At 39.5% G+C, this 12,864-nt stretch overlaps 1 protein-coding gene across 11 annotated transcripts; it reads right to left on the bottom strand.

Annotated features, from left to right (window-relative positions):
- Positions 1–3,025: 3,025 nt before the first annotated feature.
- Positions 3,026–12,494, bottom strand: LOC112254881. 11 transcript variants are annotated; one of them, XM_024427833.2, is made up of 20 exons: positions 12,379–12,494; positions 11,848–11,874; positions 9,601–9,675; positions 9,364–9,477; positions 9,172–9,225; positions 8,516–8,563; positions 8,274–8,327; positions 8,128–8,184; positions 7,194–7,250; positions 7,006–7,053; positions 6,779–6,832; positions 6,086–6,112; positions 5,846–5,938; positions 5,668–5,686; positions 5,514–5,545; positions 5,302–5,406; positions 4,189–4,217; positions 4,033–4,096; positions 3,471–3,511; positions 3,026–3,325 (listed from the first exon to the last, which is right to left on the bottom strand). In XM_024427833.2, the coding sequence occupies exons 1-20, from the start codon at positions 12,431–12,433 to the stop codon at positions 3,233–3,235; spliced, it is 1,146 nt and encodes a 381-aa protein (XP_024283601.1). In that variant the 5' UTR covers positions 12,434–12,494; the 3' UTR covers positions 3,026–3,232. The 11 variants fall into 11 exon arrangements, with proteins under 11 accessions (XP_024283601.1, XP_042180607.1, XP_024283594.1 ...); XM_042324673.1 differs by having other exon boundaries at positions 9,172–9,216; XM_024427826.2 differs by having other exon boundaries at positions 9,364–9,675.
- Between the last annotated feature and the right edge of the window lie 370 nt (positions 12,495–12,864).

The raw sequence follows: 12,864 nt of genomic DNA, 5'->3' as shown, positions 1-12,864 counted from the left end.
ATAAGTGGCAGCATACAGTCCATGTACCGGTATGTGACCTGTAGACTGTCTGACTGCTGCAGGAGAATGCAGGCCTCTCTGCCCCCCTCACAGTAGCACTGACTATACCACAGAACCTGGATACAAGAGCAAGAATATCAATGTCTGTGACTACTTGTAGTCAATAACACCCAGTGTTGCCAAAGGTTGAAGTCCATTTATTCTGTTTGGTTTTTCTTTTTACAGAAGAGAGCGTTTCATACAGAGCAAAAAAAAAGCATAGAACGTTGTATTTACTGTACCTCAAAGGTTTTATAGAGGAGGGGCTTATAAAAGAGGGGGAGCCACCCCTTTGTCCTAAAAGCCACCCCCTGTCATGCCCTGACCTTAGATATCTCTGTTTTCTATATATTTTGGTTAGGTCAAGGTGTGACTAGGGTGGGTACTCTAGGTTTTTGTATGTCTAGGGGTTTATATACAGTAGGGAGAAGTATTTGATACACTGTCGATTTTGCAGGTTTTCCTACTTACAAAGCATGTAGAGGTCTGTAATTTTTTATCATAGGTACACTGCAACTGTGAGAGACGGAATCTAAAACAAAAATCCAGAAAATCACATTGTATGATTATTAAGTAATTAATATTTGGTACAGAAACCTATGTTTGCAATTACAGAGATCATACGTTTCCTGTAGTTCTTGACCAGGTTTGCACTCACTGCAGCAGGGATTTTGGCCCACTCCTCCATACAGTCCTTCTCCAGATCCTTCAGGTTTCGGGGCTGTCGCTGGGCAATACGGACTTTCAGCTCCCTCCAAAGATGATCTATTGGGTTCAGGTCTGGAGACTGGCTAGGCCACTCCAGGACCTTGAGATGCTTCTTACGGAGCCACTCCTTAGTTGCCCTGGCTGTGTGTTTCAGGTCATTGTCATGCTGGAAGACCCAGCCACGACCCATCTTCAATGCTATTACTGAGGGAAGGAGGTTGTTGGCCAAGATCTCACGATACATGGCCCCATCCATCCTCCCCTCAATACGGTGCAGTCGTCCTGTCCCCATTGCAGAAAAGCATCCCCAAATAATGATGTTTCCACCTCCGTGCTTCATGGTTGGGATGGTGTTCTTGGGGTTGTACTCATCCTTTTTCTTCCTCCAAACATGGCGAGTGGAGTTTAGACCAAAAAGCTCTTTTTGTCTCATCAGACCACATGACCTTCTCCCATTCCTCCTCTGGATCATCCAGATGGTCATTGGCAAACTTCAGACGGGCCTGGACCTGCGCTGGCTTGAGCAGGGGGACCTTGCGTGCGCTGCAGGATTTTAATCCATGACGGCGTAGTGTATTACTAATGGTTTTCTTTGAGACTGTGGTCCCAGCTCTCTTCAGGTCATTGACCAGGTCCTGCCGTGTAGTTATGGGCTGATCCCTCAACTTCCTCATGATAATTGATGCCCCACGAGGTGAGATCTTGCTTGGAGCCCCAGACCGAAGGTGATTGACCGTCATCTTGAACTTCTTCCATTTTCTAATAATTGCGCCAACAGTTGTTGCCTTCTCATCAAGCTGCTTGCCTATTGTCCTGTAGCCCATCCCAGCCTTGTGCCGGCCTACAATTTTATCCTTGATGTCCTTACTCAGCTCTCTGGTCTTGGCCATTGTGGAGAAGTTGGAGTCTGTTTGATTGAGTGTGTGGACAGGTGTCTTTTATACAGGTAACGAGTTCAAACAGGTGCAGTTAATACAGGTAATGAGTGGAGAACAGGTGGGTTCTTAAAGAAAAATGAACAGGTCTGTGAGAGCCGGAATTCTTACTGGTTGGTAGGTGATCAAATACTTATGTCATGCAATAAAATGCAAATGAATTACTTAAAAATCATACAATGTGATTTTCTGGATTTTCTGTCTCTCACAGTTGAAGTGTACCTATGATAGAAATTACAGACATCTACATGCTTTGTAAGTAGGAAAACCTGCAAAATCGGCAGTGTATCAAATACTTGTTCTCCCCACTGTATGTCTAGAGGATATGTATGTCTATATTGGCCTGATATGGTTCCCAATCAGAGACAGCTGTTTATCATTGTCTCTGATTGGGTATCATATTTAGACAGGCCTTTTTTCCCACTTTCTGGTGTGGGATCTTGACTATGTGTAGTTGCCTTTCAGCACTCTATTGTATAGCTTCACGTTTCGTTTGTTAGGTTGTTCGGTGTTCATTATTTTAATAAAGAGAATATACGTATACCACGCTGCACCTTGGTCTCCTTCATACAACGATCGTGACACCACCCCCCCCCCTCCTCCATATCTGCTGAACTCTCGTGTGCAGCGAAACAGAATGTAAACTGGCAAGATCAGAATGGTCGAATGAGGCTAATCCCCCTCCCCATTTTAGTTTGAAAATAAATTGTCATCAAAGTTATGGCACCAACACCATTTACATCTTAACTGCTCAGAGGTCATTGAACTAAAGCTAGAATGTGTCTACAACACTGCACATTGAAGGGGAGGCAGAGTAAGTTTAATTTAAACTGGGAAATTAAATAACAGGTAAATGTGGGCAAATGGGGATATTTGAGTAGCATTTAGGAAATCTATATTTTCCATTTTTATGATCTGTTGCCAACAACGTAAACATTTTAAAGTTGAAATATAATTTGTAGCCTGAAGCAACATGTATGGGAAATATAAATATGAATACTCCTGCTATAAAAAGAGGAAAAGTCTATTACATTTTCAGACTTTTCCCAAGCTTTTTTGGTACATCTAGCATCTAGCTAATAAGCATATTTTAATGTTAGTGGCAAGATTCATTTCACAAAGGAAAATGTAATATTGTTGTATATTGGGGAATTTCTGTTAATTTTCTTTAAGATACTACTCTTTTGTTCTTAATTTCAATGAATGTCACTTCATTTACCATTTGCGTTGTTGCATGGTAGCATTGTGTTAATATGCTATACATTTGTTGATATCATTTTGAAATGTCTGTATTTGTTGATTTTGATCTGACCGTTATGGAATGACACAGCTGAAAGAATAGATACACAGTAGATTTTGTGTTTACTACGAGAACAAAATCAGACAAATACTCAGGAGTATGCCACCAGACCCCTCCAAAATAAATCTACTAACACAGTAACAGATGTTTTGGATACGCTCAGTAACTTGATATGTAATAAACAAAGCACATCATGGGACAAAGAGGGTATTTGTGTGAGACATAGCTACAGACAGCCAGTGGTGTAGTTTCAGGGTGCCTGTAGAAGACTGTACAACCCATCCGGCTGGGCTGAGTTTGCTAGTTTGTCAGGGATTGAGCAGTATATGTGGTACGTATCAGTCTAGAAAAAAGAAACAGTTTCACTTTAGACCTTTAAATCTACAGTGCTGTAAAACGAATCCTCTGGGAATAGGCATATTTTATGGATGTAACACATATCTGAAACTGAAAGTCACACACATAACACAGTTGGTGATTCTACTTACTGTGTAGTTTTCCAATGACTGTCCATTCTCTTCAATAGGGCCTGTACAACACAGAGAGAGCCTGAGTGAGAATGTGTGTGCGTGCCTCCAGTTGTTGTTGTGGCTGTGTTTCTTTGCTGTGCTTGATGTCACTTTACACTTTTCCTCCAGAGTCAAACCACCCTGAAGACTTACAGCTCTGTTTCAAACACTTTCAAGATGCTCAGATTAACACATGTTCTGATGTATGTATAACTTATAATACATGCTTGCTGATATGACTACATCCAGAACTAAATCCAGGCATAAACAACTTTATGTCCTATAAAAAGCAGTATATACAGTGGGGCAAAAAAGTATTTAGTCAGCCACCAATTGTGCAAGTTCTCCCACCTAAAAAGATGAGAGAGGCCTGTAATTTTCATCATAGGTACACTTGAACTATGACAGACAAAATGAGAAAAAAAATACAGAAAATCACATTGTAGGATTTTTAATGAATTTATTTGCACAAATGGTGGCTGACTAAATACTTTTTTGCCCCACTGTATTATGAATCCAATGATTTGGTATTGGGACCAACCTGAAGGTATAGATGTGCGTGGTGCAGTGATCAGCCTATAGATCCCTGTATTCCCTGAATCGACCTGGAGGACAGAGATCCATATTATCCCTCTCTGTCTGTCTGTGTAAACAAGTATGTATCTATATCCAATGTGATTATCTGTGGTTTACTTACATCTTCATGTGCAGATACCTGCACAGGACCTTCACATCAGAGACAGATAAAGCCACAAGTAAGAGGTTGTGTGTATGCGCAAGGGTGGGGAGAGGAGCATGGGTTTATACACGGGTGGGGAGAGGAGCATGGGCTTATACAAGGGTGGGGAGAGGAGCATGGATTTATATACGGGTGGGGAGAGAAGCATGGGCTTATACAAGGGTGGTGAGAGGAGCATGGGTTTATATATGGGTGGGGAGAGGAGCATGGGCTTATACAAGGGTGGTGAGAGGAGCATGGGCTTATACAAGGGTGGGGAGAGGAGCATGGGCTTATACACGGGTGGGGAGAGGAGCATGGGCTTATACAAGGGTGGGGAGAGGAGCATGGGTATATACGGGTGGGGAGAGGAGCATGGATTTATATACGGGTGGGGAGAGGAGCATGGGCTTATACAAGGGTGGGGAGAGGAGCATGGGCTTATACACGGGTGGGGAGAGGAGCATGGGCTTATACAAGGGTGGGGAGAGGAGCATGGGCTTATACACAGGTGGGGAGAGGAGCATGGGTTTATATACGGGTGGGGAGTGGAGCATGGGCTTATACATGTGTGCGTGGGGGGGAGGGGGTATTGGGTCCATGTGTACATTACTTTGCCAAATTTGCCCCAGTGCATTAGTAACAGCAGAACAGAAGTGAAAGTAACATGTAATAATGTCACTTCACACTTCTCCTCCTTACTCAAACCATCCTGTAGACCAGGGGTTTCAAACTCATTCCATGGAGGGCCTAGTGTCTGAGGATTTTTGTTTTTGCCTTTAAATTAAGACCTAACAACCAGGTGAGGGGACTTCCTTACTAATTAGTGACCTTAATTCATCAATTATGTGAAGGGAGAAGCGAAAACCTGCAGACACCCGGTCCTCCGTGGAATAAGTTTGACACTCGTGGAATGAGTTTAATTTACAGCTCTTTTCTCATGCTACCCAGATGCTCTGACTGACACATTATTTTCGGCTTTAAGTTAATACAGTTGACATTGAGTGTGGTTATTCTGCGGATGCCGAAATCACATCTAGGGTCGGGAAGATGGGGACTGAAGACATTTTGTTATGAACAGAATGGACTCACCTGAGGGCAAAAACGTGGCTGGTACAGAGGTGATCAGACTGTATATCCCAGCTTCCCCAGAATCCATCATGGCTGCATTGCTCATGGCTCCCAACACCAAATCATCTACAACAGAAACAAAATGTAAATGTAATTACAATGTGTTTGTACATGCATGTGTGTCGTTGTGTTAGTAGTGTGGTGGTGTTTTATGTATTGTGTTTGGAACATACATTGGTTGTCATCATCCTGTCTGGCTGTAGGTCTAGAGGAAAAGAAAAGGACAACAAAAAGGTTGTGGTAAGACCTCGTCATGACAACACACAACTAAAGGTTGATAGAAACTGCATCATACTGTCAAATATCAAAAACAAGGGGAATACTTACCTCGGAGAATTGTTTTTCTCTGAAAAAAAATTACACTTAATTCATTATATTGAATATAGCCTGATCTATACAATATGACCAAAAGGAGTTGATAGATGACCCATGTCAAATGCACTTACATTAATGTGAGCAAGGTAAATGTGTTAATTATTTGTTATTTAGAATCAGAAGTACTTACTGGTGCTCCTGCAGAGACAGAAAGCGGTCAATCCCACCAGGAACACACCCACTCCAGAAACCACAGCCAGTGCTGCCTGCCAAACCTGCCCCGCTGTTTGGGAACAGTAGGAGAGGGTATTACCCAGAGTCAGTACATCAAGACTAGGTTTTAAAGACCACATTATTATTTGTCTGATACATTTGTTTGTTTTCATATGTATTTTAAAAGAAAGGTAGTCAGCTAGAGAAGGATACATACACAGAATACTTTTTGTGGAGCTTTTTCCTGTGCACATGCAAGAGAGAGAGAGCAGTCAAAGACATGATTTTTCTGTGCACATGCAAGAGAGAGAGAGCAGTCAAAGACGTGATTTTCCTGTGCACATGCAAGAGAGAGAGAGCAGTCAAAGACGTGATTTTCCTGGGTTGTATATACATATACAGTTTTTTCACACTGAGGTTGGAATAATACTGTGAAATTGTGAAAAATGTGGATAATGCACTTTCAGTGTAGGAGCTGTTTGAAAAGACTGCCTCAAATTTCAGCTTGTTTAGCTAGGTGGGTTTTTGGACTACCTAGTGACATCACCAGGCGGTGTAAGTTTAATAGACTAATAAAAAGGAGAGTTTGCCCTCTCCCTGCCAATAAGAGCTCCTCTCAGACCACTCCCAGACAGTCCTAGCAAAAGTCTTGCTTGAGAAATTATGCTAAGAAGCTATTTTGGTTTATTTCTGACAATTTTAATATAAAAAAAATCAGTAAGGTACTTAATTGTTACCCAGAAATTATTTGAGATTGAGATTTTTTTTTTAAACTGCTGCATTGGACCTTAAATGCTTAACACTCAACACAAATCAGTATAGAGTGATGACATGTTCACATCTTCTATAATGTGACAAATTGTTTGAGAAAAGTTAAAGCACTAAACAAAAATATAGTGGCCATACTCACCTTCCGTTGGACTCAGTGTGGTGTCAGTAGTCAAAGTTGAACGAACAGTCGAACCTGGCGCAATGCAAAGTCATTGGATCTGATTATACAAGAATAAAGGTATCTAACTGGGATGATTTAATCAATCAAATCAATCTCTGTTTGTAATGAGGCAAATTTGTGATGGAAAAAAGCTAGTCTATTTGTTTTAGTTCTATCTACTAACTGGATAAAGATGTCCAACACACCTGATGTAGTAGTCACTGCTGTGCTGGGGGTCAAAGGAGAGGTCAAACCTGGGGGGAAGAGAGAAGTCATATTACACAAGCAGCTATTAATATATCTATTACTCTAGTAAACCAGTTGGAGTTTTATTGAATTCATGTGTACAAAAGTATTGTAATTGCAAACTAAGCTAAACTTAGGACCTACTTACTGGTAGTTGGTCTCACTGTGATGTCAAGGGTCAAAGTAGAAGCAACAGTTGAACATGCTGGGAAGCAATATGATTACACAATAATAAATGTATTAATTATTTATTTCAATAAACAACACAACTCAGTCAGTAGAGAGGAACCGTGGATAGATGGCAGCTTTCGCGCAAAACTGAAAGCACATGACCCGATGTCACAGGAAAGCCAAAAAGATCATCAAGGACGACAACCACCTGAGCCATATCAAGAATCTGATTAAACAGCATGGTCATTACACAGGTGCACGTTGTGCTGGGGACAATAAAAAGCCACACTAAAATGTGCAGTTTTGTCACACAGCACAATGCCACAAGTGTCTCTAAGTTTTGAGGGAGCTTGCAGAGAATCTAATGTTAATTTCTCTACCTTAAGCCAACTCCACTGTCGTTTTAGAGAATGTGACAGTACGTCCAACCGGCCTCAGACCACGTGTATGGCGTTCTGTGGGTGAGCGGTTTGCTGATGTCAATGTTGTGAACAGAGTGCCCCATGGTGGCGGTCGGGTTATGGTATTTTTTAAGGCATCTGTGACCAACAGACACATATCTTTATTCCCAGTCATGTGAAATCCATAGATTAGGGCCTAATGAATGTATTTATTTAAATTGACTGATGTCCTTATATGAACTGTAATGGTTGCATATTGCACATATATTTTTGTTCAGTATAAAATCGGGAAATGAGGACTATTATTTGCACGCCCCCTCCAGAAGCCACAACTACTGCTGCCTGCCACAATTACTCAGCTGTTTGGTGACATTGGGAGAGGTCATTAGCTTCTATTCCCAGGGTCAATACTTCATCTCATGATGTGATCTCAGAAAATTTGGCATTACATGTCTCGATTGTCTCGTTTGTGTGAGAAAAACCGTTAGGTACCTAGAGAAGGATGCATACCTGTAACGCTTTCTTGACTGTTTGAAAAAACCTCACTTTCTGTGTAGCTTTGACCTCCTGTGCACATGCCAGAGAGAGACAGCTTACTAACAGTTAACACACAACACAACTTAGAATACTATGCAAAATCTAGCGGCCATACTTACCTTCAGTTGAAATCTTTGCGGTGTCAGTGGTCAAAGTAGAAAGAACATTCCAACCTTGTGCACAGAAAAGTAATTGGATCTAATTATACAAGAATAAAGGTTTCTAAATGGGATCTCAATGATTAGTTGATTAATTTAATTATCTGTGTAGTGCTATGGCAAATAAACATAACGTGCACCCAGGGGGGGGCCCCAGGACTGAGTTTGGGAAACCATGATCTAGATAAAGATGTCCAACACACCTGACGTAGGATTCACTGCTGTGCTGGGGGTCAAAGGAGAGGTCAATCCTTGTGAGAAGAGAGAACTCATATTATACAAGAGCAAATGTACATGTGTTAATGTCTAAGGTTATCCATTACGCAGAAAGAGATAATTACACTATACATTCCCTACAAATCAGATGTAAAAGTAAAAAAATCTGAAATAAAATTACAAGCATCTATGAATAGGTCTATTACTGCAAAGCCAGTCTGAGCATTAGTAAATAAATATGAGAAAAATATTTTAATTGCAAACAAAGTCAAACGTTTTGGAGGGTCAATGTAGAACTATCAGTCAAACCTGCTGGGAAGCAATAAAAGTTGATTCTGTATCTGATTACCAAAGAATAAAGGTATTAACAACACAACTCAGTCAGTAGAAAGATGGCATGTTATTGTTAAAACCTACATCCTTGAATGAATGTATAATTGGAAACTATTTGAAAAGGTAGTCTGTTGTAGGACTCACTGTTCTGCTCAGAAGCAAAGTAGAGCCAGGATCTTTTTTAATGCTGAAATGTGTTTTGCTATTATACTGTATCTTGCGACTGAAACCCACTCTGCTATAAAATAACAGCAGCGCCTCAATCATTTTTTTGTTGTTCAAATAAACAAAACAATATTTTTAGGCCTACCTGCTGTAATAGTTGTTGGATCACTGATGTGAACTTCCACCAGATCTAAAAGTACTTGGGATTTACAGTAAATACGTTTTTTAGTTTGTGGGTCAGAATGAATACAGTAATACTAAGAAGATTGATTTTACAAAGGGAAGTCAGATCATGAAGACCTGCAGCACTGATAGATTTGTATAAATCATGACTCACCTGTAAAGCTGTACCCATCACTACGTGGAGAGAGAGAGTTTGGTCCTGAGCTCACTCTGTAGTCACAGCTCACCTCCTTACTCCTCACTGACTGTAGATGTCTGATCAGATCGTCTTCGGTCACAGAGAATGTACAGTACCATTGATTGTTTTTTTGGGTTTTCTTTTTACATATCTGTGTTTTCAAGAATGGCTTATTCTTCTCTCCAATATACAGGTTACAGCTAGTGTCGTTACCAGCAAGTCCAGGAATCAAACAGGTGATGATGAAATCCTCCTCATTATGACTGGTACTAATCACTGGTTTCTGAACTGTGAAGTAGAACACACTTCTATGCATATCATTCTGTTTATTATTTTATAAGTTCCATTTTCACAACAAAACATAAAATGCAGATTTTCATAAAACATTATGGATATATGGTTTCTATAAAAATATAAAAGTATATAAATATCGTTCCTTTATTTTTATTTTTAAACCTCAGAAAAAGTTATTTTTTAAAAGCTTAAATTTACATTAGCCCAACATTAAATTACTTCACCAATCAGTGTGGTTAGAGGAGCTTGCTATGGTGAGGGCAAGCTATAGTTGTTTACATGTGCGATGGTCAGACAAGTGTAGGGCACGAGATGTGACTGAAATTTTGCAGGTGGGGAGAGAACAGGAGAGGGTGGCTTGAAGCGCTGGGCGTCTTGTTATGACATGCATTATCTGGTCAACATAATTATACCTACCAAGGAGCGGCTTCTATTGAGGAACTGAATGTCTTTGAACTTCTGAGTTTACTTAATGTTGGACCAGCGCTAGCTAGCTAACAAGCATGTGTGTGCAGAGCGGCACCAGAATTAAAAACACATCTAACCTTTTTGTAGTTAATAAATCCGATGTGAACCGTGATAACTATAGTATCCTTAATTAGCATTGAAAAAGTTAGGGCTTTTTTATTTTTTAAATGTTTTATTTCACCTTTATTTAACCAGGTAAGCAAGTTCTCATTTACAATAAGCGCCTTGTTGCGTTTTTTTTGCGTGACTGAAAAAAATGCCTGGAACGTAAAATAATGTTATTAACCGGTTCCATTGCTTTCAGCGTAACATTTCTGTTCCGGAAGAGTAAAGATCATTTTCATTCCCAGTTCTGATTCTGTTCCTCAAAAAATGTTGTTCTTTCCCGGTTTTCTGTTCTGTTCACTGAACCAGTTCTAACCCCTGATACATACCCATTAATGTGTTGTGGCTAAAATGTCAAATTTGTATTCAATCTTAGTCACATTGAAGCTACAGAGTATTCTTATGGTTGACTTCCACATCATCCTCGCGGCCTGAGCCTCTTTGTAAGGCTGAGCCAGTCTCCAGTGTACAGGTTACAGCTGCTACCATCACTGACAGACTCAGGAAGTACACAGATGACGGTGATGTCATGTCATTGACACCAATCTCTGGTTTCTTTAGTTCACTTGAGAGGAGAAAGCAGCAATATTCTGTCTATACAGTAACATAAAAAGAATAATACACACCTCTTTATAAATGACTGAAATAATGAGAAATGTATTGTTTTATGGTGCCAGCTGAAGATGTTTTAAAAAGTAATTCTGGTTACAATTAGCCAATCAGATCAGTGTATTCATTTAAATAATAATCTCCTACCCAGACTCGTAAAAGAGACAGGTTCAATGTATGTTGATGGAAAGTGTGTCTCTTCTGGGATCTCTTCAGCAGGTGAACTTTGACCTGCCTACTATAAACCACCTGCTTACCTTGAAAAGTGACTGAGACAATGTCACTGAGAGGAGATGGGATGGACCTCCCTGCAGCATAGTAGATACAGCTCACTTTGAGCTCAGTGGGCAGATCATGACCTGCCCCATATTTGTACAATAATTGCACAATCCAGGTTAAAAAAAGCTGTTATAGACTTACCCAGAGAGACTCACAGCTGTAATCGCTGCCGAAGGTGATTCTAACATGTATTGTTGACTCATGAGGTTGAATACATATCTAATCAAGTTAGTGTTTTAAATTTCATTATTTGTTTACAAATATTCACATTTTTATTCCACTTTAACATTAGAGTATTTTGTGTAGATTGTTGCCAAAAAATGCCAATTAAATCCATTTTAATCCCACTTTGTAAAACAACTAAATGTGGAATTGGTTAAGGAGAGGGAATACTTTCTGAAAGCACTGTATATCAGTTTGAAAGAAAAAAACTATAAAGTTCTATTCAAAATCAAATCAAATCAGAAAAAATAACTATTAATAACAAAATAAATATTAAATAACTAAATAACTGTTAGTAACAGAGTTTCTAAAATATGTATTTGAGGTTAACACGGTAATTAGAGATACAAAGTTGCATTTGATTTACATTGGAAAAAGATAATTTAGATTGATGGTACTGTGTAATATTATTTAGTGAAAATAGTTAACTAAATTGGAAAAACTGAAAATAGTAGCAGTTTAAATCATAATAATGATACTGACCTTGGGCTTTGATGTATTGAAAGGTATCTATAAATAATAAAATTAGTCATTATCATGCACATTTTGCCATTCTAAAAAATGAGAAGACATGAGACTGGCACAAGTCGGTAAAGTTGAATAGCCTGAAATAAACATGTAAAACTCATTCTATGGAGGGCAGAGTGTCTGCAGGGTCACTAATTAGTAGGAACTCCTGGTTGACTAGGTTGACTAGGTCTTAATTGAAAGGAAAAAACAAAAGACCAGTAGACACTCGGCCCTCTGTGGAATGAGTTTGACACCCCTGCTGTAAATGCATTCATGGCTATGTTATCAAGCAGTGGTTATTCTTATCTGAACAAAATGTACAATACTGATCTAGAAAAATAAATCAGTAAGATAATCAATGAAATAAGACACACTTATTATAGCCATGAAATTCAGAAATGTCAAGCGTTCCTAAAGTAAAAGATTAAAATATAGTAAAAGATGAAAAGAGAGAAACCTGTAGCAAAAACAGATCATGTCATTTGGATCAAAGGAATTACTCACATAGAAGGACGATGACCAAAAACAGACGACCAGCTGCCATATCAGGGATGAACATTGTAATTATACAGAGTGTTTCAGACTGTAAGTATGATTTCACAAGGTAGGGTGTATGTGACTGAGACAGTGGGAGTGTTTGAATGGAGAAGTAGATGTGGAGCATGTGCACAGGAAAACCACAGAGAGCAAAAACCAGGCTCATGCAGCAAGTGTGGGCAAATGTTGCAGAGGACATGGCATCTGAACAATCAGAATAATGTCTCAGTCATATACACTGTGAACAAAACATTAAGAACACCTGCTCTTTCCATGACATAGACTGACCAGGTGAATGCTTTGATCCCTTATTGATGTCACTTGTTAAATACAGTACAATTCAATCAGTGTAGATGAAAGGGAGGAACAATTTTTTTTTAAGACAATTGAGACAAGGATTGTGTATGTGTGCAAATCCGAGGGTGAATGGGCAAGACAAAATATTTAAGTGCC

Source organism: Oncorhynchus tshawytscha, linkage group LG07 (genome assembly GCF_018296145.1).
Source record: "Oncorhynchus tshawytscha isolate Ot180627B linkage group LG07, Otsh_v2.0, whole genome shotgun sequence".
Lineage (NCBI taxonomy): Eukaryota > Metazoa > Chordata > Actinopteri > Salmoniformes > Salmonidae > Oncorhynchus > Oncorhynchus tshawytscha.
This window is presented reverse-complemented; position numbering and strand designations above follow the sequence as displayed.

Bases quoted from the DNA above. Each gene is read 5' to 3' on its own strand.
- LOC112254881 (XM_024427826.2), bottom strand. From the start codon at position 12,433: ATGTTCATCCCTGATATGGCAGCTGGTCGTCTGTTTTTGGTCATCGTC. The intron at 11,875-12,378 runs GTGAGTAATTCC...TATTATTTATAG, and splicing joins TTTGGTCATCGTCCTTCTAT to ATACCTTTCAATACATCAAA. The intron at 9,226-9,363 runs GTGAGTCATGAT...GTAAATCCCAAG, and splicing joins TGATGGGTACAGCTTTACAG to TACTTTTAGATCTGGTGGAA.